This window comes from Hylaeus volcanicus, chromosome 3, assembly GCF_026283585.1.
Source record: "Hylaeus volcanicus isolate JK05 chromosome 3, UHH_iyHylVolc1.0_haploid, whole genome shotgun sequence".
NCBI classification, from domain to species: Eukaryota; Metazoa; Arthropoda; class Insecta; order Hymenoptera; family Colletidae; genus Hylaeus; species Hylaeus volcanicus.
This window is the reverse complement of record NC_071978.1, coordinates 11,881,492-11,908,035: the sequence shown is the minus strand read 5'-3', so window position 1 is coordinate 11,908,035 and position 26,544 is coordinate 11,881,492. Positions and strand designations below refer to the sequence as shown.

Below are 26,544 nucleotides of genomic sequence, written 5' to 3'. Positions count from 1 at the left end.
GTTTTCATAGAGGCTCTGTAGTGATAGCGATAGAAGCACTTGAACACCAAGCTATGTCCTCAAAAATTATCACCAGGCTTTCCAAACACGTTCAAAACAAGGTGAAAATTGACTTTACACAAGACAAGTGAAGCATTTCCATTGTTAATCATTTATTAAGAGGCTCTACGCCTCAGTGACCCTAAAACGTGCAAAACAACGCAAACCTTCCTCTTCTGCAGTGCCTCTATTACCTAATGCTTTCAAAACGTTCCAAATACCTACTGACATCCAAGATAGCGACGTAATTGCTTAAACACCAACCTTTGACGTCCAAAATGATCACCAGACTTTCCAAACACGCCCAAAAACAAGGTAAAAATTATCCTCCACATATGGGCCAACCGCTTTCCTTGTTAATAATTTATTACAGGCTCTACGCATCAGTGACCCCATGTAACAACGCACAGTTCGATTGCGCGGCGATTTCGCTGTACAGAAAGTCCCCTCGACTCTCTGGACAGAGGAAAGCCGGCGTCGAGACGCTGCGGAGTCGAGTAGCCAGCACGGGCGTCGGGTTGCCATCGAAAGTGGCTGACGAGATAGAAAGAAAGGCCGTGTTCATCGTTGTCACGATCGTGGTACTTGGTCCGTGTACACCCCTTTAATCGTTCGTCAAGTGTGTGTGCATTCGGAATGTAATATATCCAGGAGGCCACGTGCCGCGTCACGTGCCGCCAAGTGTTTGTTTCGGTTTGTATTGTCACCACGGATACGTGGCACAGAGGTGTGCCATGTCCTCGGGGGGAGAAGGGAGACGGATTCACGTCCCTTTCATAATTCCACGCTCGTTCGAGTAAATAACTCGCCGGCAGTTGACAATTAGGACGATGGGAAAGAGATTCATTACTCGGGACGGACTAATAGCGAATCCATCGAGGGACCATCGTGGTGGGAGCTCGATGGTCCTGCAAGGAAGTCCTGCAGGGGGTCGCAAGTTTGTAGCGGACTGTGTTCAGAGTGATGTTCTCCTTGAGGTAGCGTAGGATCTTTTAGAGAAGAGTTTCACAGAGAATGTAGTCAGGAAAAGTCTCTGTTGATGGAGATTTGGAGGAAGTTGCAAGCAGATACTGTCCAAAGTGATCAAAATACCATTTTCATTTTAAACCTGTGCTGCTGGAATAACTTACTACTTCTATAATACAAAGTGATATCATGTTCGTTTTAAACCAGCACATGCTTTTATAGGAAAGGGTCTTATAGTGAATAGATTCAGGAAAAGTCCCTTTTGATGGGAGTCGTAGAAGAAAATTTCAATTAGATACTGTCCAAAGTACGCGAGATACTATGTTCACTTTAAGCCTGTGCTGTTTGGGCAACCTACTACTCTTAAAATACAAAAATGGCGACTAGTAAAGGCTCTGAGGATAGAGAGGAGACTAACAGCAAATATATCGAGGGAACGTCTCTTTATAGTTTTGAAAGAAATAACGATGAACGAAAAGTGTTTATCAAAGATTATTACTCGCGAGGTCAACCTTCAATTTTCTAAAAGAAGCGAGAATTATCAGTAGATCTGATCGATAGATCGCCAACAATTTCGTTAGAAAGAAGCTATGAACAAACACCAGCGTCAATCCTCTTTGAAATACCACCTCGCCTCGACCCTGAGTTTCCGTCGTTATCGCGTTGTTTTATCGCGATTTTGCATCTGCTTGTGTGCAATTAGCTCGAGATAGTGCAACAATAGTTAACTTTGGAAGCGACACTGTTGTTGACGCGTAAATGGGATCATAAATATTCTCGTGACTGAAAATCCAGAAATCACTGGTTTTCGGTTGGTTATCAAAGTTGATATTACACACTGATATGATGAATAAAGGATAACAAACGTATAGCTAGGAGGAAAAGACCAGTTCTAGAAGGAATCGCATGTTTCGCTGCGTCAGATTTGTTATTCAGCTTTCAGAGATTGATCGCTAAGCAGTTAGGTAATACTGTCCACATTCCTCTCAATTTGAGACTTGATCTTCTTCTCTTGTCGTGCAATATTCTTCTTTTCATTCAAACGCACTTTTGAAGTTTGAACGCAGTTTTGAAGAACGCACTTTTATTCACTAAAAACTTCGAACTCGATTGAAATAATACTCAATAAATATTGAATTCAACTGAATGGCACCTATGAGAACCCCTCTGTTCAAAAGACAGTGAACCCTATTTACTCAATAAATATTGAACTCAACTGAATGGTACCTATGAGTACCTCTCTGTTCAAAAGACAAAAAGAGTGAGCCCTACTTACTTAATAAATATTGAACTCAACTGAATGGCACCAATTTTTATGAGTACCCCTCTGTTCAAAAGTGAGCCCTAGCTACCCAATAAATATTGAACTCAACGCCATCATTACCTGCCAGCTTCTCATCAGCTTACTCAGGCAGCAGAGAGTAGAGGCACGAGAAAACTTTCAAGAAAATGAAAATATTGCGCAGAGGGAGGCTAAAGCTTTAGAACAGAAAGGAATTAAAAACACGTGCGAAAGGACTGCGAGAGTGGTTGGCAAGGCACGAAAAGCTGCATCGCTGTTTTCGTCACGATCGAGGAATGTAATATCGTCACCCCAAGCGACAAGAGTTGCCTTCGAGAGTATCGCCGTTTAGAATACCACGCGAGGGGCGCAGGGGGGAGGGGGCTCTGGATTAAACTGCAATGAAAATCCACTCATTTCCTACTCCCTTCGTCGGCGCAGACACGCCTGCATCGGGGCGAGTAAACAAGTTATTACCTACACACTTGCCGTCGTCTCCTCCTGTCATTTCCCTGGCGATCATCTTTTTCATTTCACTTTCAGCGAGCCACTCGGCAGTAGTGTCTCTCTCTGCACTTAGGCGAGTCACGATAGACTGCTCAGTGTAATTGAAGAATGGTATGGATTATCAGTAGGGAGAGAAGTACTCGGAAATTCAGGGTTTATTGGGTTAGATATTCGTCAGGGACGAAGTTAGGTAATTGGCAGATCAAGAAGAGTATTATTCTCTTGAAATTGATCGTTAAACATGTTAAAATGCCACGGATTTTTAAATGTTATTATAACTTAGATTTAATAGAGTGCTATAGTAACACGATGCGTGAAAAAGTTAACGAACCAAGACTGTAGGATAATTGTTGTTTTATAAGCGCTTGCTGTAAATGATCAATAGCACCTATAGTTTAAGATGGAAAAAATGTCAAGGAGTGCATGTGGAGCTACATAAGCGGGTCGAGGAAAGTATTAATACTCTAGTCCTGTCGTTCTGACTCTATCGACTCGGTAGCAACAGAATTAACTAATCAGGAATCAAGAAACAATCATAATTAAATACATTTCGAATACACTCATTCTCTATCAAAATTCAAAGGAGTTAAGTCTCCAGTCATCTCGCTCTGGGGAAACCAATACGTCTGGGTCCGACTCGCCATAAAAATGGTCGCCAAAGCGACTCAGTGAAACAAGTAAATTAGCACAGGAATTCCAAAAGATGGACGTCGAAATTCTAGAGGCTCGAGACGTTTCAGACTAGTCAGAAGCAGATCGGTGAAAAAAGAACTCCCCTGGAGAAACGAAAGCGGAATCGCGCGAACGAAGAAGGGATATGCGAAATATTTCGCGAACGTCGCGACGGGGGCATCGGAGGAATGATAGAGCGAGGGGTATACACGAAGTGTCGCGTGTGAAAGATTCCAGGTTGAAGCAGCTACTTCGCCTCATCCAACGGAACAAGCAATGACCAATATTATGATAATTCTAACCCCCTCGCGTTTTATCTCACCACCTCGACGCCACCCCTACCCTGTTACTCCTTCGGCAACATCAAGGTGCACGAGTCGCGGATATGGGCAGCCATATTTGAGGGTGCGGGCGTGGCTTTCCGGTTGCCCGTGGTAACCGGCACCGGCGTTATCCCGATATCGACCTGGGAGCAACGAGAAGGGTGGCTAGGCTTCTGTCCAGGAGGGAAAATGTTATCACTGCTTTGTGGTGGCTAAGATAGCAACCCACTTTCCCTCTAACCCTTCTTCGTCCCTCTACGAATCCTCATCACCTCCCACCCCCTTCCACCTGGCCTCGCTCTTCCTCAATTTACGCCACGAACATCTTCCGGGACGCGTAATATTCCTGGATATCGTGTCTCGACGAACGCTACGATTCCCTTCGTTATTGTCATCCACGACATTTTTACCGCGATTATTACACCAATGGCGTTTAACTAGGCCCTGGATAATCGGTTACACCCAAAGACATTTATATTTATAGCTAGATCGCTAACGAACCCTCAGTACGTGGCACCAAAAAGACAAAAATACTATAGAAACGTATTTCGCGCATCCTCCCTGTTGTATGTACTGAAATGTATTTGTATTTGAACAATTAACTATACTAATATCGTTTTGATTTTATAAATGAATCTTAAAAGAAGAATAAAAAATCAAACGCAAACAAAGTACGGAAGGTTAAGATCCGTCTCATGTAAAAGAAGAGAACCTATATGACGCATGCGCGAGAAAATTCACTGCCTCCGTGAATAAAACGAATCCAATTCGAGTTACACTGCTTGAAATCTACTTTCATGTTTGCTGGATGAGTCCATAAGAGATCCTAGAACGAAATTTTTGTCTGGACATTACGAAATCAAGTAATTGCCTCTTTTAGAGATACCAGGAATGATTACACAGATGAGATAACCTAACTACACTTGTCTCTGACGAAGATAAGGTTCGCTAGAAGTGCTCAAGCATGGAGGAGTTCTAGGATGAGACTTTTTCCTGGACTGTATATAACGAAGCAAATTGTTTTCTTTGTTTCGGTGATAAGAAGTAACATTCGAGACAGTTGCATGGTTACACAAACGAGATAATTGTGTTTGTCCACGTTGGAGCCTGCTGAGTGAGTCCATTGACGATCCTAGGATGGATTTTTCTTCTGGACAGTGTAAAATCGAGCAATTGTCTTCTATGCAGTTGGAGATAGGAAGAAACTGCTCGTGGCAGTTGAATGGTTACATAGATATGAGATAAGTTACTCGACTTTGACGAAGATAAGGTCTACTTGGCAGCACATGATCCTAGAAATGAAACTCTTACTGGACAACGTATGAAAAAGTAGTTGTCTTTAAAATAAGATATCCTGAGTATATTTTTAGATAATTATTCCTACACTCAAAATATTATTTATTATACAGTTTGTCGTTCAGTTAGTCACTTCAAAGATACCGGACCATTAAACAATTTTTATTCTAGTCCCCCTCATTCTAAATATATTCACGAATATATTTTCGTCCATTTTAATTCACGTCCTGTCGAATAGAGCCGGTATATTTTCCCCGAGGTTTTCCCATGGAATGCGTATGGATCACAACACGCCTCCACCAGAGCCATGAATTTGATTCATGCGCAACTGTTGCACGTTATGGATTTCGAACGGAATTCTTAACCCTTTTCCCCCCGTATTTTGGAATTCCCACCGAGGATGTCGCTTTGATTCGCCAATTTTCACGCCGCGTCTCGAGTAATTTCAGTGCCTGACTGTATTGCGAAATATTATCTCTATTTCTTGAATTAGCTAAAAATGCTTGCTCGAGAGTTGTACGCCCACGAGAGAGGCGTCGCGCGAGGAAGAATTTGCTTTGCGAGCGGAATATTACGTTTCGATTCTTGCTTTCGGATTCTCGGCTGTGCGAGACACATTTTTATTGAAACTAGTCCATGATATTTCAGATGAAACACGTACAAACAGATGTGGTTTTTAGCTATAAAATTCTCGTGATATCTGAATCAAATTAAAAATGATAATTAGGGTAGATGCACGATAGTAAAATAATGTAAAAATAGGGTTACAAAGTAACTTAGTAGAAGGATTTAATTCAAAGGAATTAAGATTCAAAGGAACCTAAATAAATTCTATTGGTATTTTTCTAAACGTTATTTGAATAGATTCATCCAATAACTAGATATGTTTCTTGAATAAAAGATCTGTAATCTTTTCTACAATGGAAACTAAACAGATTCTACTGCCAGTTAAATATTTTTCTAAACGTGCTCCAAGGAGGTTTGTCCTAGAACTAGATAGATTTGAATTTAATTACCCATTTTCCTAACACCGTTATTCTGGAATGTTTTCTACGATGGACCAAGATATTTTGCCCGAGATAATAATCCAGGGATGATTACTAGGACACGGTAGAAAATCCAGCAGTGAGATCACACGCGGTCGAGATAGAGAGCGGAGGAGTCCACAACGTGTCGTCGTGGCCTACGAAGGAATTTTGAGAATGTGTGCGAACCAAGGATGATATTAGATTCTTGGACAAAGTTTTCGCATGGTCGAGGTCTCGAGAGCTGTTCCGGAGGCTGCTCGTCCGTGAGGAAGGGAACGCGTGTTAGCTAGCCTTCGGCATTGATTTCTTCTTGGTGCTTTTGTCTTCGTTCTTCAAGATAGAATACCAGTGTCCGTTAAATTAAACCTCTTGACAATGCCACTCCGATGGTACTCCTTGTAACACTATCGTTGACTTCATGCTTTAATTTTTGCAGCTTATTGCATCTTCCATTTAACATTAAAATACTTATCAGGGACAGAAAGGCGTGAGTTCACGCTGTGATCCTTTCTATTAATTCCCAGGAGCTAAAGAGTAGCTTCCATGGGATTGAGTGGGTCTGATTCTGGTAATAGAGCTAGAATAGTCTCACGCGCAGCTTGCTTGCGCACCACTCTGCGTCTTTTACACAGTTGGGTGTCCCTAAGTCGTAATATGTGACGTTGGAACATGCATACACATCGAGTAGTAGTGAAACTTACATATCACACCTGAAGAGGATTAATTCTATTGCTCTAATATGCAAGTTCTTTATTGAAACCAATATCGAAAACAATTGTCATTGTAGAACATAGGAGTGGCAAATACATTAGCTTCGAGTAAGAGGATAAGATCAGAAACAACCGCGAAGACGGGAATATACTTTTTCAGTCGTTGGCGAAAAATGGGAACCGGTGTGACGGGTAAGAAAGTACGACATTTATAATGTATAGGTTTCTTGGGAAGGTTCAGGCATGTGCCTTAAAACTTCTGTCCGCTCTTGCATCGCTACCAGAGTGGTTTCGAAGGAAAAGAAATAAGTGTGCGCATGTATACGTATGTATACCGTATAGGTAAAACGCGATGCATTAGAGAATAGCTTTCAATTCTCCCTTCCTGTCCACTTGAATCGCTAAACAATGATGATTCACGGATGAACGTCAAGCGAAACGAAATATCGAGTGGCATTTAATATTTCAATAAAGTATATGATCAACCTACCTAATAACCATAATTTACATTATTTTTTTGCGAGGGAAATTTTAAACTACCATCAAGAATATCTACCATCACTCGATCTACCGTAAGAAATTATTGTACGAGTATCATATTCGAATGAAACAAGGACGGTTGGGTCGTCCCCCACGCAAATAACGTTTCAGACATAGAACCATTATCCTGTTTCGTCTGTGCAATTTTCCAGAGTATGATTTCTGTATAATACATTAGCTTTTACCAGAAATAACGTACTGCTTCGTTAACAAACTATACCAGTCTTTCTCAAATTGGGGGTTTGCGAACTTACGAACTGCACACGAAATTGTCGAGGATAAATCGATAGATGAATTCTTTGCAATTAGGAGGAAGCATCGCAGCGAAGGATGGTTCACGGAACGGTGGTCCCGACGCATTAAAGTAGAAACAGGTAAACAAAGCACAGACGGGTCTAAATAAAAGCGTAACGTCACTCGTTGAAAATCCCCGTGGGAATGGACACTTGGCTTCCACGTTTACGGCCACGGGGAACCCCGCGGATGTCTTTCTGCTGTACGCGTGCACGTATACGCGTTCTCCCCCGGAAGCGCAGCGTAATCCACTGTTTGCTGTTTGCACTTCATACTAATGGCCGAGCTTAGCGAGATTTAAATTTGACGGTTCGTAGGCACGGGCCCGCGGGGCAGCCAAGCCTTGTCCCCAAGACGATTTAAACTTCGGCCTTGGTAATAATTCGACCAAGTTGCACCAGCCTCCGGGGCTCTTTCGTTCCCGTTTAATTTCGCCTCCTCCCACGGGTCCCTCCGTCTTCTTTCATCCACCGTTTCGCTTTTCCCCGTGGCCGCGAGTGCGGCCGTCTTAGTTCGCGGATTCGTGGAATTTTAATAGGTACATTAACGCCGGCGGAAACTGAAAAGCGTCCTCTGGCTCGGCCGTCCTTTACCTCGTTCCTCTTTTCTCGTCTCGACGTCGAGAAGTAAATCGGTGCAATTTTTTCGTTCGCTGTTTTCCTTGTCGCTGGGATCGTTTCCAGTGCACAGGTGTTTCGAAGACTCGCGAGTGGGCGGTCTTTTCCTCGTCGGATGAGAATATTAAGACTCGTGGGTAGGTGGAGTGAGCATCGCTGCGTGGGATGATGATTATTTTGATTTATTGTTTGGCTCTTCTTGGACAAATTCTTCTGCTTTAGTACTTTTTTTTTTCTTTGGCTTGTAGGGAGAGTTGTGTACTAATGAAGTATGTATTTACTCTTGAAGAGTAGGAATGTACAGTTAGGGGGGCATTCCAGTGTAATAGCTTTAAAAATGTGGGTGTAGTCGGTATTATTCGTGGCGGGTAATCCTTCGTCGCGAATAATATCGGGCTAATGGCTGCAAACTTGTAATTTAAATATAAAAAGTGTAAAGTGTAAAGCCGCTCTTTAAAAGTGTAGGAATCATAACGCGATCGCGAGTGTTACACTGGAATCCTCCCTTAAGGTACTGCAAAGAAAATCTAATTTCTTTATAATTCTCTTGGAAGAATATTTTATTCAAAGCAGTTCTTAATAAATGGACAGTGCACGAATTGTGTCATAAATTTATCCCCAATATAGAGACAGTTATGTCACAAAGTATGTATTTATTCTTTAAAGCAAGTATAAGATGCACAGTTAAAGTAGTGCAAAGAAGATCTAATTTCTTAATAATTCTCTTCCAAGAGTACTCTGTTTACAGCATCTTCTGATAAATGGATAGAGCGCGAATTGTGATATAAATTTATCCCCGATATATATGCAATAATACTTCGCAATTCGAGCGATAAATTACAAATACGCTAAACGGAATTCCTATCGTTGCTATGTAGTTATTCGTTTATGTTCTTATTATTGGAGCGACACCGAAATGAACGAATATTCCAAATACGGTTTCCATTTCGACGGATCCTCCGAATCACAGTTTACAAACCGTTCATTTTTCAAGCGATATTAAATTCTCCCTTCCCCCGGGGATTGAAATATCACGGTTTCACGGTTATCGTTATTATTTTTGCTAGACGAACATTTTTATGAAAGTATTAATTTCTTGGGAAACAGTTATCTATGTAAAATAGTTTCGGAATGCCACCTTAACTCTTCAAATCCACAGATAAACTAAATGACCCTCTATGTATATATAGGTGTATCTCAAATTTTAATCAACACTACTCCAAGAACATCTATCGACAGATTCAGGTGATTATTTACACCAAGCATTAATTGCTCGACGTACGAGTAATCAAGAAATAATTCCAAACTATTCCAAAATAAAAAATAAAATTAAATACATCCCATACATTCCAAATTTTAATCAGCATTACCAATAGATCAAGACCACCGACCAATAGATTCAAACGATTACCTTACAATGAGCATTAATCGTTCGATGTATAAATAATCGAGAAATAACTCCTGCTCCAAAGTAGAAAATAAAATTCACATGACGGTACAATTTAATTACACCGGCGCGCGGCGTCTAATTAAATTCCTCCCGTATCGAAACATTTTTCAAATTATCCAACCGAGCGAACCGTTACGACATTTCATATAATTAATCGTAATTGTTGCCGACAGTTTTCGGACGTTTTCAACCCGAAGCGAGATTTTCATCGACGGTCGCACGGGTAAATAATATTTTCGTTGAATCGGGTCGAGTTCGGGGGCGTTACACGCAGCTTCGATTTTCGAGCCAGCCCCGTTCGATGCGCCGACCGCAATGTAATACCGAGGGGTGTAAAACATTATAATTATTCCGCGATTGATAAAGTCTGTGTATGAGCTTAGCGTGCGCAACGATGGGAATCACGCTTTTCGTAAAAGGTTAACACCGCTCGTGTTTGTAATAATCGCGCCGTGTTCATTTGACAAATTTGCGAGCCAATCACGCGTCAAATATTTAGAATGATTAATAATCCGTCCGTGCACACGCGTACTCTTTGACGGTGTGTCTTTCTGGCCGGCAGTCATTACGTTACACGCAGTGTCCACGATTAAACATCACTGTTAATCGGCTCGCATGATAACGAGCTCAAACTGCGATGCGATTTGCTTTAGTTCTAATTTTAGGGGCCGGTTTAGGGTGTTTTTATTCAAGTTGGAGTTTCCAACTTGTTGGTTACATAGGAGATTCTTTATTTATAAAGCTATGTTATTGTTATCGCGTTCACCACCGTCAAAATTAAGGGTGCCAGATGTAATCAAGGCAAAGCTCAATAATTAATAAACCGTGATATGGAATGCAAAACACTACAAATCTTCAGTGGTCCCAATTCCACCCCCAGGGCCTTAATTTCCTCATTTTATTTCATTTACTCCTCCATTCTGCGTACTTTCAAATCGAATGTTGTTTCCCCCAAAAAACAACCTAACAAGTAGATAGAAAAATGCTGTCACCAAGAGTCCGTTGTGTTCGAGGGGTGGGAAAGAAATGCAAAACGATGGACAGAGGTGGTCGAAAAGTATTAAGGTTCGAAGCCGTTCGAATTAGCGCGAAGAGGGTGAGAAGCAATAGAATAATCATGCGAGACGTTAACCTGTTAGAGCATTAGTGGCGCATGATAGGCGCTGCGGGTGGCGTCACAATGAAATGAGAGTAGCTGCGGGGATACGGATGAAATAGATTGAGAGAGGACGGCCGGGCTACGGGAGTAAAACAATTAGGGCTGCGTCGACGTACACTCGACCGAGCACCCCTCATCGTGCTCAGCAACCCCCACATTAGAGGCGTCCTTCGGCCTTTGCCGACGCGTTCGTACTTCTGCTACGTTGCTACGTCCAATATCTGGCTTGTGTTCGTTCTAACTCTCGCAAAAATTAACGTCACTCCTCGCGTTTCATATCCACCTCAAATTGGCCGATGGAGATCCAAGAAACGATCCAACGAAACCAAAATTGCCAACGCTCCTACGAGCCCTTGGTGAATTTTTCATTTATTTCACGAGTATACGTTCGGAACATTTATGTGAAAAGTTCTATTCTCGTGATATCTAAATCAAATTAAAAATAATAATTAGGATATATCTACTATAGTATAATAATGTAAAAATAAGGTTACAAAGTAACTTAGTAGAAGAATTTTAAAAAATATATAAATACGCATAGCAAATTTTCTAGAGAAGCTAAATAAATTCTATTAGTAGTTAAATATTTTTCTAAGCGTGCTCTAAATAGATGCATCCAAGAACTAGGTAAGTTTGAATTTAATTATTCATTTTTCTAATATCATTATCTTGAAATCCTTTCTATGATGGGAACTAAATAAATTCTACTGCCAAATAAATATTTTTTCTAAACATGCTCCAAAGAGGTTTGTCCTAGAACTAGATAAGTTTGAATTGAATTACCAATTTGGTCGCCACAGGTATTTTATTTTGCAAATGGGAGTTTGGAAATGGCTATAACGATGAGAATTTTTCTTCATTGATTTTCTCTTTGCCTGTGTACAGATTCTTAACTTCAGCTTGTAATATGTTCATAGTTTTGTGAGCTCCACTTTTAGGTGTGTTTCGTAAGGTTGATGGTAGGTGAGACTAAATTTTATGGTGTATTATGTATCAGGAAGGAAGTGTTTGTGAGGAATTTAAAGTGAAAAAAGAAATTTTCAATAAGGAGATACTTAATTTGTTTCAACTGAATTCGCACCTGTTTGTTGAATTTGATGAATGGGAAACCCGAATCCGACGGGAAACGACCGTATCAATTGCTAAACTGTAGAGATCCCCTTACAGAAGGTGTTCAAAATGGCGCCTAGGGTATTCAAACGAGATACCTTCAAATTTACCTCAAGAACAAAGGCTATATTAAGAATATAAATATCGAGGCTGCACTAAAGGAATTACAGGAATGAAACTATAAATACTGTAACATAAGACGACGAAAAAAGATTAAACGAACACAGAAATTTAAATAACAGCCCTGAATAAATATTATCGAATCATATTCATCGATATCGATTTTACTATAAACGGTGATAAGTAAGCAGATATATTTTCAATGGATCCCAACAACAAACCATAGAAAATCATAAGCTATCACCTAACGAACGCTTCATCTACAATTCTACGCGGTGAAACGTGTCTTTACTTAAATAGAACATTCTTCACTGGGTTTGAATTGTCGTAGATTCGTTTTAATTCCCCTAAACGAGTAATCGTGGTACGCTTTTTAGAAATGTGTAAAACGAGCCGAGGCGTTCCGTATGGAAAACGGGAGCTGCCAATGCGTTTATCGATCCGTTTGGCTTCTTTTCGCTCCTCGCTTGTCGCATTTAATTCGGGCAGAAAATACTCGGTGTGCTTGGGGCACTCTTTTCAGTTTAAAACTGCATCGCGTTTAATTCGAACAACAGCGAGAAATGGCGCGGCAGCATGCAGCCTCTCGGAAAATCGAAGTGGAAAACTTCGCAATTAGTCCTCCCCGGTGCCCTCCCTCCGCCCGTTCCCTCCCCCACGGCGCCATCGGACGTCTTTGTCGGCGGTAGACGGAGTAATTAAACGTCGGCTAATTAAACTCCTCATAACATTTTTATAAAGTTCCGTTCACCTGAATAATCCACGATTAAAGGGCTCCTCTCTTGAGCAAATTGCAAGCAATATATCTTTATTTGTTCGCAACAAAAGGGGGGAAACGCGTTTCATTCACTTCCTCCATTTGGTGTTAATGAATCCAGTCGGATCGAGCCGATGGCGGACAATATTAAACTCTGATTCGTTTGGACTGTAAACTGATCTCAGCCTTCATTGTCTTCTTTTCATATACATAGTTTTCAAACTTCACTGTACAGCCAAACATTTCATTCTTAAGTATTTTTATTCAACAGATATACGTTTCTCTTGTTCTCTACGTTTTCCACTTTTATTGCGATAAATAATAATAATATACACAGGCCAAACCAGCGTAAAATATTCCAAAGGGAACCTGTTTTTACAAAGACTTAAACGCACAGAATAAAATACTGTATTATATCCTTGTAATTTAAATAAATCTCCCAATTAATACTAAAGGAATTACGCAACTCACCCTCGGACTTCTCCAGTTTCACTTACGCGTTACCAATTATAATATTTCCACGCCAAACGCTGGGGAACATTTTCCCAAAATGATTATTGCTATCGGCCAACGACCATCCCCAAAATGTTTGGCAAACAGAGTAGGTGTGCCGCGTATATACCGTGTCTTATATTCTTGAACGAGCGTATTATTCGAACCTCTGGCCGAAGCATTGTCATTGTCTGCCAGCATTGACGGCTTAGCGTGTGCCTTATGGCAGCAGCCTTTGAAAATGATGACTTTTGCGGCTGTCTCCTGTAAACGGTCGGCCTTAGACCACCCTCCCCGACGAATACGCGATTACAGGGTTATGGCTATAAATTATGGCCGATATTGAACCGGGGAGGCGCGACCATCAATTTGGACGGGGTGATTTTCCGTATCGACCCGGTATTTACTTAATACCACGACGATTTAGCGGATTGGTGCACAATTAGAATTCTGATTGTTGCCACCGGGAAGGAAAAGTGTGTTTGGAGTGTTTTCGGGGGACGCGGTGAAGAATTTATCGATCGAGGACTTCCACAGAGACTGAGTAATCGAATAAAATATTCTGTGTTGCTTGGATCTGACTAAAGTTACTATATAGCATTCAATAAACAAAAAGCGTTATGTATAATAAATCTATTCTATAACTCCTCAGGTTATTTACTTCAATAATGACTACTGTATATATTTACTGGAGAAAACTTGAATAGTACAAGCGAAAACGTTATAAAGTTAAATATACTTGTAGGATATACTAACATAATTTGCACGAGGAATAAAAATTCGTAACACGTAAACACTAAACGTTGCCTGCACTTAAAAGATTTCTCCAAATATTCACGCCCATTCGACATTTCACTATGGACGTGCTTCTGAATACATTAGGGAAACTAATAAACTGACTCCATGTCGTTCCACGTGACAGGTCCTCTTTATGAATGAATAGTAAATGAATAATCTGTTGCGGTAAACGCATCTGTTCGGGCGCCAAGCAGGTGTTGCATTTCAATTCGAATAAAAGAGACAGATTAAGGGTAGGAACGTTTTTGTTGGGTCACGTGCTCCAGTCAAAATAAATCTGTTCTTGTAATCGGATTTTCGGAGCCACCGATATAAACTCCTCCCGTACGGTTATGAACTTTAATTCAGACTGATGGAGGGCCTTTGTCTGCTGCAGATCATCCTAAACTGCACTGTCTAAATTACAGGATCGATTTAAAAAATTGTCCAATAAAGCACTCGCCGAAAATGTCTAGCACGGTGGGGTTAGTTAAAAATTCAAGGAGATCATTGGAAACTAAATACCATTAATTTTACAATTTTAATTTAGTAAAATACTATAATGAATAATATCTTGTAATAAGGGTTGTAAAAATCTAATACTTTAGTTATCTTCGGCAACGAACAACTAGAAGAATTCTCAATAACCATAAATAAGTCTATCGATCCTATTTATGGCTATTTTCAAAATTAAACGGATGTGGCCCCTTCTAGAAATTAATTTCTAAAAAATTATTAAAAATTGAAAGTTACAATTAGGAACCAAACTATCGAATGGATGAAATTTAATTGCACACTAAACAATTTACTCGAAAGACTATATCGATCCAATCTCAGGGAAGCCAGATTTCTTTAGGGAATTTCTTCCCGTAAAAAAGTCACGACAATGGCGGAACACTCAGTTTTCTTGGACTTTCCCTGCTTGGTTACTCTTGGGGTAGCGGATAAATGGCTACTACCTCGTTTCTTGTACACCCTTGAAGTTGATTGTATCAGAACGGACGGGGTTGGGGCGCCGGCACTGTTGAGAGAAGGGACAAAGGAGCGACCAAAGGACGCGAAAAACACAGAACGAGGATGATAACGTTACCTCGCTCCGAGATTATGGTACCAGCCAGCCAACTTCGCCGCATACACGACAACGCGAAACTTTTTAATTACATTACTTTACGCTCAGCTCGCTACGTCGAAAAGTTAATTGCGTATTTAATCTTCACCGATATTAGACTTAATTACCTTGCATTATATCGAAGGGCGAAACAATTCCAAGCCCACTTGGGGCTAAATAATCTTACGCGGTCGCTTTAGTTTGTTGCTCTTTCTAAGGAATTACCTCGTCATTTTAATTAGGAAAACCGTGGAAGGATATTATTTCCTTTCAAGTCTTGATTGGAATAATTTGCTTATTATTTATTAAAAGAGTTCGAGAAAAGACTTCTCTTTAACCTTCATATCCTGTACACGAGGATTTTTCTTCAATTAAATCAATTTTCACTCCGTCAGTGTTCAAATTATTTAACACTGACTTCTTAAAGGCCCTTTTTAATCATTTCAGACCAGAAATTACTCGAATCATTACTCTAAACATCTGAATGCTATCTTATTGAAAACGTCTTATTTAATTTGGTAAAATGTGCCATATCACGAGCAAATAACGACAACCCTAGCAAAGTACATCGAATTAGCGGAGTACACATGTGGCCCATGGTCCCAAGGGGGGTGAAGCAACGTTTAAACACGTTCACCCCAAGATGGCGGGTTTTTGAGTGGCGCGTCTTCCTATCAAAAACACCCAACGACATTATCTTTCCTTTAGCCCGACACAGGGATAAGACAATTTGCGAGCGCGCAAAGTGAATGCCGTCGAACGTTTCGCGGCGGAATTGTCTGCGTCTGTCGTCGCAGTGTACGTAGCTTAACGCCCACAATATCAGGTTGCCGGGCGACCCGGCTAGGAGGAAAATTTAATTTCAGCTGACAACATCCTGTTTCGCTACACACTGTGCTCAGCATTCTACAAAATCGCATGCGAGACGATACCAGACTCGCTATAAGCACTACCTTCTATCGATGATGACTCGGGGACACTCGAAACCTACTCGATCAATAACGCATTGTCTCGGTTTGTTTGTTTGTCTGGGAGAATTTTAGCGTAATTCATCTATGAAGCAAGCTATCTCAGTTGTTTTATTGCTACGAGTTTGTGGGGTTCTGAGAAAATTAAATCGGTCGCCATGATTGTTTGAAGGGTTGATGTGTGCTTGGATTCTTAGAAGGTCCTTGAGGATACTGTTTAAATACAGTGGTTAAAGTGGTTGTCACGTGTCAAATCAGTTCTTAGACAATGGATAACTCTATTAGTAACTCTACCAGCTACTGGACCAGTCGCTGTTCTTAGAATGGAGGCTGTAGCACCTCCCATGGGCGGAGTTTGTAGCATTCTTCTCGCGCGACTACAGTACATTCTACTCTTTGAATAATAGTCACTATTCTAGAGGATGAATACCCCATAACTTATCTATTCTAAATTTTACCATATAAATAAATAAATGAATAACATTGAAGGTTCTCAATAAATATAACAATTCTATTAGATCAAGTGTGCTTTCCTGGCCGTAACCAAGTTGACCTACGCAAAGGATATTCTTTTCCACCCCTAAGAAAGTGCATGTTATCGAAGGTCGAAGTAGAACAGTCATTCTGGTTAAATTTTTAATGCAAATAACCCACTGCTGCGGCCCGTTATAGACGGTGTTCCCCGAAACACGGCGAGTTCGGCGTTTCCCCGACGCGACACCACCACTATGATTCCCGACAAAAGCCACAACACGGCCTGTGCATACAAACGTTCCATACGTTCGCCGTGAGCGAACCTGGCCCGGCTTCGAACGCGTACAACTCGCACGAGTGGAAAATACCTCAGAAGCTGAGGATGGCTACAACCACTATTTGTTCTAGTCTAGTCTCCCTCGCATCGCGTAGCCACCCAATTTCCCTCTTTCTCTCTCCCTCTCCTTCCCTCCCAAACAATATACCTCGTCCTGTTCCAACACGCTTTGTCTCACCTCTCCGTCTTTCCACCCCCTTGAGTAACCCTAGGTCGGTGCACGACCCTTTCCTCATTTCCTTCTCTTGCTCTCCTTCAACCTTACCAGACCCCGTTCTCCCTCTTCTCTCTTCGTTCCGCGTTTCCATGTCCGTCCTCCGGTTACTCTTTCACCCTTGCAGGGGCGTTCCTAGGCCGTTCGACGCCCTCCATCTGGGTATACTCATTTTCCTAAAAATTAACGAGGTATACCTTATTGGATGTAAGTTAAGTAAAAGAAGAGGGGGACAAAAAATATATAATGAAATGGTGCCTCGCATTTCCAAATATTCGAACAATTTAGGCAGTAAAAAATGAATAAACATCACAGGACCATTTCATAAAATAATTCTAACTCCCTAGCTACTCTGATACAGTACTTCAGTAATTAGCTCCAGTAAAAACGTTTAAAAAAACCCGAATCCACACGCTTTACTATTCTAAATTAAAAACAAATATTTCCATCCCTCCAAGGCAGAACTTAAATAATACCTGGGAGATTCCTTCACTAATTAGCTCCAATAAAAACACTACCAAACCCAAAATTGACATGCTTTACTACTGTAAATTGTAAAAAAAGTGTTTTCATTGTTCCAAAGCAGTCTCCTGTCGCATATCTCTGTGGAACCCCCTTACGAGAGCTGGTCCAAGCCAGGTCGAACCGTCTTTCTCTGTTCTGTTCGTTACGTTCACCCCCCGACTCCGTCCCTAGTAGTTTCGTGCGTCTATTTATCCACCTAGCGGTATGATATTACACCCCGGGGCACACTTCGGCATTCCCCCACGCGTCGGCGTCGGTGGCGTCGACGGCACCCCTGGGCCGGGCCACGCCCAATCGTAGCCCACCGAACACCTTCTCTGTGCCAGCCAGTCCATTGGCCCGCGCTGACTTTGCGTCATCGCCACCCCGGCACTTGCACCGCGTGTTTCACGGATGAGGGTACGTCGCCCGCCGCGACTCGACTCTCTGTCGACTGATTGCGGGGGCATGGGGTGGTAGAGCGGCGGCGAGGGGTTGTAGGCGGCAGAAACGGGAGGGAAAGGAAGGCGAAAGAAAAGGGGGTTGAAGCGTTGGAGCGATCGAGAGGGAAATCTAAACTGGAGGGGTCCAGAGGGTTGGGGAGGGGCGGGGTGAAAAGAGAAAGGAGACAAAGGGATGGCAAGGTTGGAGAGAGAATGAGCAGAGGGGAGGAGTGAGAGCCGACTGACAGGCGAAAGAGGGTGTTGAAAGTTAGGAGGCTTCATTTGGACCATTCTTTCGTCGGCGTATCACGGTAGACCGTCGTAGTTATTACGCTTATGCTGGAATTTCTGTTTCTTTCTGGTTTCCTTTCAACCCTGGGGGGGTGGAAGGCTGGAGGTAGCCGCGCCTCTTTTTTTTCCCCGAAATCCCGTGTGCTTTCCAGTTAGAGGGATTCCGGGATTTTCGTCCCGGAGTCGTTGACGCGCGGCGATAAACGAGAACCGTATGCACACGGGCCGAAGCAAGTGTCTTCTTGCCTTCTGGGAATCTGGGTTAAGAGGCTGACCTCGCCTCGATGGCTTTTGTCGAACGGTTTTAACGCCGCGCTGCTCTACGTATATCTCGCGTAGAGGGGGTATAAACGATAGGAATTTTCGTTGATTTGACGAGTATCGAAATCGGCCATTTTTAGGGGGAGGGTACTTGTTGATTCGATGGTTTTGGGGCCGGGGGTGGAATAGTTGGCAGAAGTTTCGGTATCGTGCCATTAGGCATGCGGTTACTACATAATTACTTTTCAGAAGGCTGTTGGCGATTGTTAGGTACAGGTCAAACCTTGTCAAATATCATCAAACAATTCCATAAACAATCACAATGGAACTATATTTGCATGCTATAACCGAGGAAATCTATTTTCTTAAGTTATGCTCCTTACACTTGATCAAACCTGATCAAACAAACTGTATCAGAATTAATTCTACTATCAACTTGTTTGTTAAAGAAGTCTATATTGAGTCAAATATTAAATATTGGAAACTACAACTTGCCAGTCCAAATAATATAAACAAAGAAGTGTGCACACTTAAAATCTGTATGTGTGTAGTTATTTTAATTAAAAAAACTATGACGAAGCAAGGAATTCAACTCGTTCAGACCAAAAGTAAAAGACCATGAATTTAACGAGCTAAAATCGTGAAACCTGCGATACGTTCTGGGACGTTCTAAAAGAAAATTAAATCCAGTCGCGACGGAGCTATTGAAATAAGAGTTGACCCGTTTCGACGCCGTTCTATAGAGGGACGTGTCGACGAAGAAGATGGATCAATTGGAACGATAAAAACTTCTAACGACGCGAGAAGAATGCCCCCCCTCGACGAGAGAACGTTCGCGAGGCGCGCATATCGCTTGAAACCATGCTCGCTGAAATCAAAAGCGTGCTCAGACGTTAGCCCTGGATGTAACGAGCCACTTTCGGACTTATCTCGATAAAACACACGGATTTTTCTTAGGGATAATGACTGGGTTGGCTGTTGTTCTCCGGCGTTACTTAGGAACACGAGCTTTGATCAGGCATGGTAATGCATCGACCGCGCATGAAAAAGCTCTGAAATTGCGACTCGTTGCGGAGAAGAGGAGATTTAAGGTTGAATAGTTGAGCCTTGAAAGGCCTAATCGTCCCAGGCCTCTTTGTGCGCAAAGTTAATAACGTGTATTTATGTATTTGCCACGTTTAATTGCCTGTGCGGCTATTACACCCTGAAATGCTCGCCCCCGCCTTGAATACACGAGGGAGGGTAGTATTAAGTACTCGCTCAAGTGCTCCGCGAGTCTGGCAATGACACGGGACCTTGATATGTTGTACACCTAACCACCAGACTGCCATTGCTCCTATACTCGTTGGATGTCGACGTTCGAACGTTTCGCAATTACGCTGGTCTCTTGATTTTGGCAAAGAACTCTTTTCATGCGCTGGAGATGTCCTGTGAAACGAATCTGGCAGCGTAAACGAAAAATACGCAAAAGAAAAAAATGTATCTGTTAATTAGGGCACTAATTGGGTGTTTCTGGTTTTTTGTCTAATTACTTCTGGTGTACTAACGTCAAGCGTTGTAAATTTATAAATTCATTTGAAGTATGTCTAAATTTTGATCAAATTCATAAATCTATAAGAAATTTATGAATTTTACAAGTCCATAACACATAACGACCCAAACAATTACAATCATCAAGTCAACTCAATTACAACTTTATAACAAAACATTTATTTTCCTTACCAAAACACCAGCCATTAAGATCAAATAGTCCTACTAAACCTAAAAATAGAAAGTGCATTAGTCAAACATCATTCAACCTAGGAATAAATAATTTCTCCTTGGTGAAATTTTCATTAACCCTTGTAAATTTGCAGTCAACGAATGACAGACCCCTCGATTCCTAATTCGGTGAATTTTCTGTCTTTGAATCCGTCGAAACGTGATTAATGTTTGCAGCTTTCAACTCGCGCAAAAGATAAACACGCGTTCGCCGAGAAACCATTTTGACTTGACAATATTCGCGAAGTTAAACGTCACCTGGTCCGTTTTGTAAACTACAGTCAGCACTGAAGCTCCCAGCGCGTAGCCAATATAAATATTTATTTGTAAGAGGGCAAAGGGACGTGGAAATATTGCGTACAAGAATCCATAACGTACATAGTTTACATCTAACCAATACGATGTATTGGGTACAACGTTATACTCTCTTTTCGGGTCGAAATTAATAACAATTAGACAAAGATGAAAAGAATATACATAATAGTTCACACCACTGGCATACAGGGGGTGTAGAAAGTATTCGTACACTGATCAATTTCCAAAAAAACTATGTAAAATTGTAATTTATTAACTTATTTTTTATGAGTAATGACATTCTACATATTCTCGGAAATCTCTAGAATAGATAGAGTACCAAAAAAAAAGCTATTTATGTAAATTGCGAAATTAACAAGAAAAAACCAATTAATCGATAGAAATATTGAAGCAATAAGTATTCGCACGGCTGTTTAATTTTTTAAAACTTCATTAAAAAATAGAAATTTACATTAATTTATAAGTATATAATACTTCCTTCGTGGGATTTCCCATTAAATTAACTAAATTATTAGTTGTTCGAAGTGGGATCTTCTTCCATTCTTCTATGAGAGTCTTTTTTTAAAAGTACGTTACTGGAAATTTGATGTTTTCCAATTCGTACGAAGCAATAAACTAATGTGTTTACGTTACAAACTCTACTGTAAATGGTTCGTCGTAAGAATCGTACAAATACTTATTGCTTCTATATTTTTACCCACTTTTCGCAATTTTTTTATTAATTTCACAAATTATATTAACTAGTAAACGTTGTTTGGACTATATCTATCTTAGAAATTTCCGAGAATATGTAAAATATCATTGATTATAAAAAAAGAAAATAAGAAAACTACAATTTCACACAAAAGTTTTTTGGGAAATTGATCGGTGTACGAATACATTCTACACCCACTGTATGTATCGTTAAAGATACCAAAAGATATTTAAAACATATAAAAATTAATTTGGCGCGAAACCCTGCCTCTAAAAGTTTGCTCAGCGCACAATTGTTTACGTAACTGTCACGTTTAATATTAAAGATATTTATCAATAAAGTACTCACGGCAGGGAACAATACAATACAATACGCATGGCATAATGTAAATAGTTCAAAAAAAATAACGATCGAACATTAATTTAGCATTAACGATGTTTCTTACACTATTATTCATTTCAAGTTTAGTTAGTATACAAAGTTACTTGTGGTATTACCTTCTTTCCTGTGAAGTGGCCATAAGGTGTTCGAAATAAAAGAATGTTTGTTCGTGCGTTGCAGAGGGTCTTCTTTCAGGTTTACTCTCGATTAGAAGCTAATCGTCACTTTTTGTACCACTTTTAATGCTTTTAACCCTTGACACTGTAATTATTGTCCACTTTCCCTCCATTTTCTAAAGAACAGTGACAAAAGAAAAAGATATTAAATGAAATAGGACAGGGAGTGCTATCTACCGGTGAATGAGAGAACAAAGGTTATGTATGTATGTAAAATGGCGCTACCCTTGGACAATATTAGCTAACCTTGTTCAATTTCACGTCACTGCTTATTTCATAAATATACCGTATAATAATGACTTCCCTAACAATTAGCAAAACTAAAAAAAGTAGTTTATTCCGCTAAGATGACTTACTCGTACTGTAGATAATAATTTATATCAATTTAGATGTACAGAATATTTAACCAGTGATATATTATTTTTCAAAAATGTGCATACTAAGAACTGTGTTATTTAATTATAACAATTATACTAGTCCAAGGTATCGTTTCCGATTGCTGACAATTTCTTATTTCGATCGTATTGCATTTTTTAAAGACTGCCACTCATATCATAGTAAACAATCAAATTTGATATTACAGAAACTCGTTGTTTACACTTTTATTGAAACAAAGAAGCAAGTCATTTGATGTAGCAAAGAGAAGATTTAATTCTAATGTCAAAGAATGTGTACATAACAGCACCAAACCTAAGACTTTTCCATCTATTTTAAAATTTGGTTTTGGTGGTTTGGGTATTGTGACAACTTGTATACTAAAATCGCATAGTTCTATTGTAGAATGTAAAGCAATTAAAGTTCCAAAGGATAGTATTACTGACAAACAATTAGAATTTAAATGGAAAAAGTTTTTACAATATTTATATCCATATTTATGGCAATTATTGATAGCTTTATCTGTAAGTATATATTTTTCCAAAATCACAACAATATTGCACTCTATATACTTTTATTTATAATCTTTAGAGTGCATTGATTGTTGCTGTATTAAATATTTGGATTCCCCAATGTGTGGGTGATATTATAAATGTACTAACCAAGGTTTGTCAAAATCAAGGAACAAACACTGTGTATCGTGTGCTTTCACAACTTACAAAGCCTGCAGTTGCATTAGGACGTATGTATATTGCGCAAGTACGTAATTAATGATTTTATAAGTGATTAACAATTTAGAAAGTTTAGAGAAAATTAGCTAATATTGTCCTTAGGCACTGTTTACATTTGTGTACATCTATACACTTTCTCATGTGGGTGAAAGGATAGCAATGAATTTAAGACAAGATTTATTTAAATCAATAATCATGCAAGATATCACGTTTTTTGATCAAAATCGCAGTGGTGAAATAGTCAGTCGATTAACCAGTGATATTCAAGATTTTAAAAGCACCCTTAAGACATGCATATCACAAGGCTTAAGAAGTTCCACACAAATTATTGGATGTATAGTTTCTGTAATAGTGATTTCACCAGAACTAACTGCTGCAATGGTGTTTTCTATACCAGCTATAATTTTTATTGGTACCTTACTTGGAAGAAGTTTAAGATACTTATCAATAAAGGCTCAAGATCAAATTGCTAAATCTACTGCTGTTTGTGAAGAAGCTATACAAAACATCAGAACGGTATTGTAATACTTGATAATTGACTAATTTTGTTTATACAGCAAAATATACAACATTATACAAATTTTGTGTGTAGGTGAAGGCTTTTGCAGCAGAAGAGAAAGAAGTAGAAATGTTTTCTAAAGAAGTTGAAGCAGGGTCTAACTTATATGAAAAATTAGGTTTTGGAATAGGTTTGTTCCAAGGGGGAACAAATCTATTTCTCAATGGTATTTTACTTTGTACATTATATTTTGGTGGACATTTACTGTCCACTGGACAACTGACTCCAGGGGAATTGATGGCATTTTTAATGGCCACACAAACCATACAACGCTCTCTATCACAATTGTCATTATTATTTGGAACTTACGTCAGGGGTATTAGTGCTGGTGCAAGAGTTTTTGAGGTACACATTTGATTATAATTAACACAATAAGTATTATTTCGAACAGTTTCTTGATATCTTATAATTTCTTGCTACAGTATTTGGATATGCCACCTTCACCAATGATGGTCACTGGGGAAATTATTACCGACCAGTCTCTTGCAGGAAATATATCTTTTAATAATGTAAAGTTTAGCTATCCTACTAGGCCAGATCATATTATTTTAAAGAGCTTTAATTTAAACATTCCTGCTGGGAAAACAGTAGCTATTGTTGGATCCAGCGGTAACGGTAAATCAACGATAGCCGCATTACTAGAAAGGTAAGTTTCCCTTCTTTTTTCTTATGTTACGATCTGTTTTAATAAGTACCTTAATGCATTTTAGATTTTACGATGTTGACGAGGGTTCAATCACAATTGACGGTAAAGATGTTAGGTCGCTCAACGCTGCTTATCTTCGAGGTAACGTTTTAGGTTATATTGACCAAGAACCTATTTTATTTGCTACAAGCATTTTAGAAAATATAAGGTATGGAAAACAGGATGCCACAGATGCAGACGTGAGTACTATTGACTTGATATTCCATATAGGTTATGTTCGTTGAATTTATCGTTCGATACTGTTAGGTTATTGAAGCGGCAAAAGAAGCAAATGCACATGAGTTTATCATGAAATTCCCAAATAAATATGAAACACAGGTAGGTGAAAGAGGAGCGCAACTTTCCGGTGGGCAAAAGCAACGAATTGCGATTGCTAGAGCTTTACTCAAACGACCGTCCATTTTGATTTTGGACGAAGCTACTAGGTAAGAATGATATATTTCATTTTTCGAATTATTGTTTTAATATTTTTCATAAATGTGTACGTTCGACTTTAGTGCATTAGATTATAAAAGTGAAAGAATCGTTCAAAAGGCACTGGAGGATGCTACACGGGGCAGAACAGTATTAGTAATTGCTCATAGATTAAGTACAATTAAAGCTGCCGACATCATTGTCGTATTACAAAAAGGGGTTATTGTAGAGGTAGATATTCAAATGAAAACTTCGATACGATGGTTTACATACATATATTTATTATTATAACTTACGCTTTCAGATGGGTACTCATACAGAGTTAATAAAGAAGGGGGGTGCATATTATACTTTAGTAAACGAACAAGAAAAAGAAAATACATAATTTTAGTGAAGTTCTAAAACATAATTCAATCACTGGAATTAGTATTTAAAATACATAATGTTTATTATGTAACAATAGTACATATAGTCTAGAGTAAATTTTTGGGAATGTGCGTTGGACTACCTCAGATTTAAATATATATATAGATATATTTATAATATTTTTAAACACATGTCATGTATTTATTTATACCCTTACATCTATTTTTGTCTTTTATTTCTGCATTTTCTACGGACAAAGTTTAGACATCCTGCAAAAAATATCTCTCATTCGTTGCTCAAATATGTCCGTGATATTTAATAGTGCTGACGTTAGAGGCACTGCAATCTGTGATGATATTGTTTGCCTAGGATTCATTGCTTGCGATTCAGTTACGTTTTGTCTTCCTGGAACATTTTCATTTTGTTTTGACAGTAGATTTTGCTGCTGTAACAGTGTCTGACATGTCTTCAAATTTACTTCTCTGCTAGAAGAATTTGAGTTCAATGTAGAATCTGATAAACGTGACGGTTCGTTTGCCGCTGGTAAATTTGTGGGACGAGTAGTAGAACTTGCGTCTTCATCAACATTCGACTGATGTGGTGGTAGAGTAGAAGTCTGCCTAGTATCTTCAACGTTACTTTCAGTTGATGTAGTATGACTTAGGGTAGAAGGTTCATCATTTACACTAGTGGAAACAGTCGTTTCACGTGTTGTTACATCATTCAAAGTTGTTTGTTCTGTAGAAGTCGATGATTTAATTAAAGAAGGCAATGCACCACCTACTAGCCCAGGAGGTTCGGTAATAATCTTTGCATTCCTAGACTCGGGAGACACAGATGTCGACGTATCAAGCAACGAAATTGTTGACGTAGAATCAGTTGTCCCAGTTTCGGTAGTTATTTTATTTACACCATTTAACTCTTTTGGAACAGCAGATTTTATACCTCCTTCAGTCATCCCCATTTCAGTAGATGTACTTATGTCATTGGAAGGAGTAGAATCATCTACATTTGATGTTGAGTATGTAGTACTTGCTTCAGTTGTACTATCTTGATCATTCAGTGGTGATCCATCAGAAGTAGAAGTTTGCAGGGATGGTTCACTTGCTCTTATTTCAGGAGAAGAACTTGTTCCTTCTGAAGAGGTCACTTGATCTTCACTGATTGTTGAATATGTAATACTTGTAGAATCCATGGTACTTGCTTCAGTTGTACTTGTATGTTCATGTAAAAGTGATCCTAGTAAAGTAGAAGTCTGCAATGGTTGTTCAGTTGTCCCTATTTCAGTAGATGTACTTGTTTCTTCTGAAGAGGTCACTTCATCTAC

At 39.7% G+C, this 26,544-nt stretch overlaps 1 protein-coding gene across 1 annotated transcript; it reads left to right on the top strand.

Annotated features, from left to right (window-relative positions):
* Positions 1-22,275: 22,275 nt before the first annotated feature.
* LOC128874146 (mitochondrial potassium channel ATP-binding subunit) lies at positions 22,276-25,408 on the top strand. The gene is made up of 10 exons (XM_054118529.1): positions 22,276-22,549; positions 22,650-22,965; positions 23,033-23,200; positions 23,275-23,688; positions 23,765-24,076; positions 24,154-24,377; positions 24,442-24,616; positions 24,684-24,862; positions 24,935-25,082; positions 25,156-25,408. The coding sequence occupies exons 1-10, from the start codon at positions 22,497-22,499 to the stop codon at positions 25,234-25,236; spliced, it is 2,070 nt and encodes a 689-aa protein (XP_053974504.1). The 5' UTR covers positions 22,276-22,496; the 3' UTR covers positions 25,237-25,408.
* The last annotated feature ends 1,136 nt before the right edge of the window (positions 25,409-26,544 follow it).

Excerpts from the sequence above, each read along its gene's own strand:
- LOC128874146 (XM_054118529.1), top strand. The coding sequence starts at position 22,497 with ATGTGCATACTAAGAACTGTGTTATTTAATTATAACAATTATACTAGT. Across the intron at positions 24,378-24,441 it reads ATAGCCGCATTACTAGAAAG|ATTTTACGATGTTGACGAGG; the intron begins GTAAGTTTCCCT and ends AATGCATTTTAG. Across the intron at positions 24,863-24,934 it reads ATTTTGGACGAAGCTACTAG|TGCATTAGATTATAAAAGTG; the intron begins GTAAGAATGATA and ends GTTCGACTTTAG.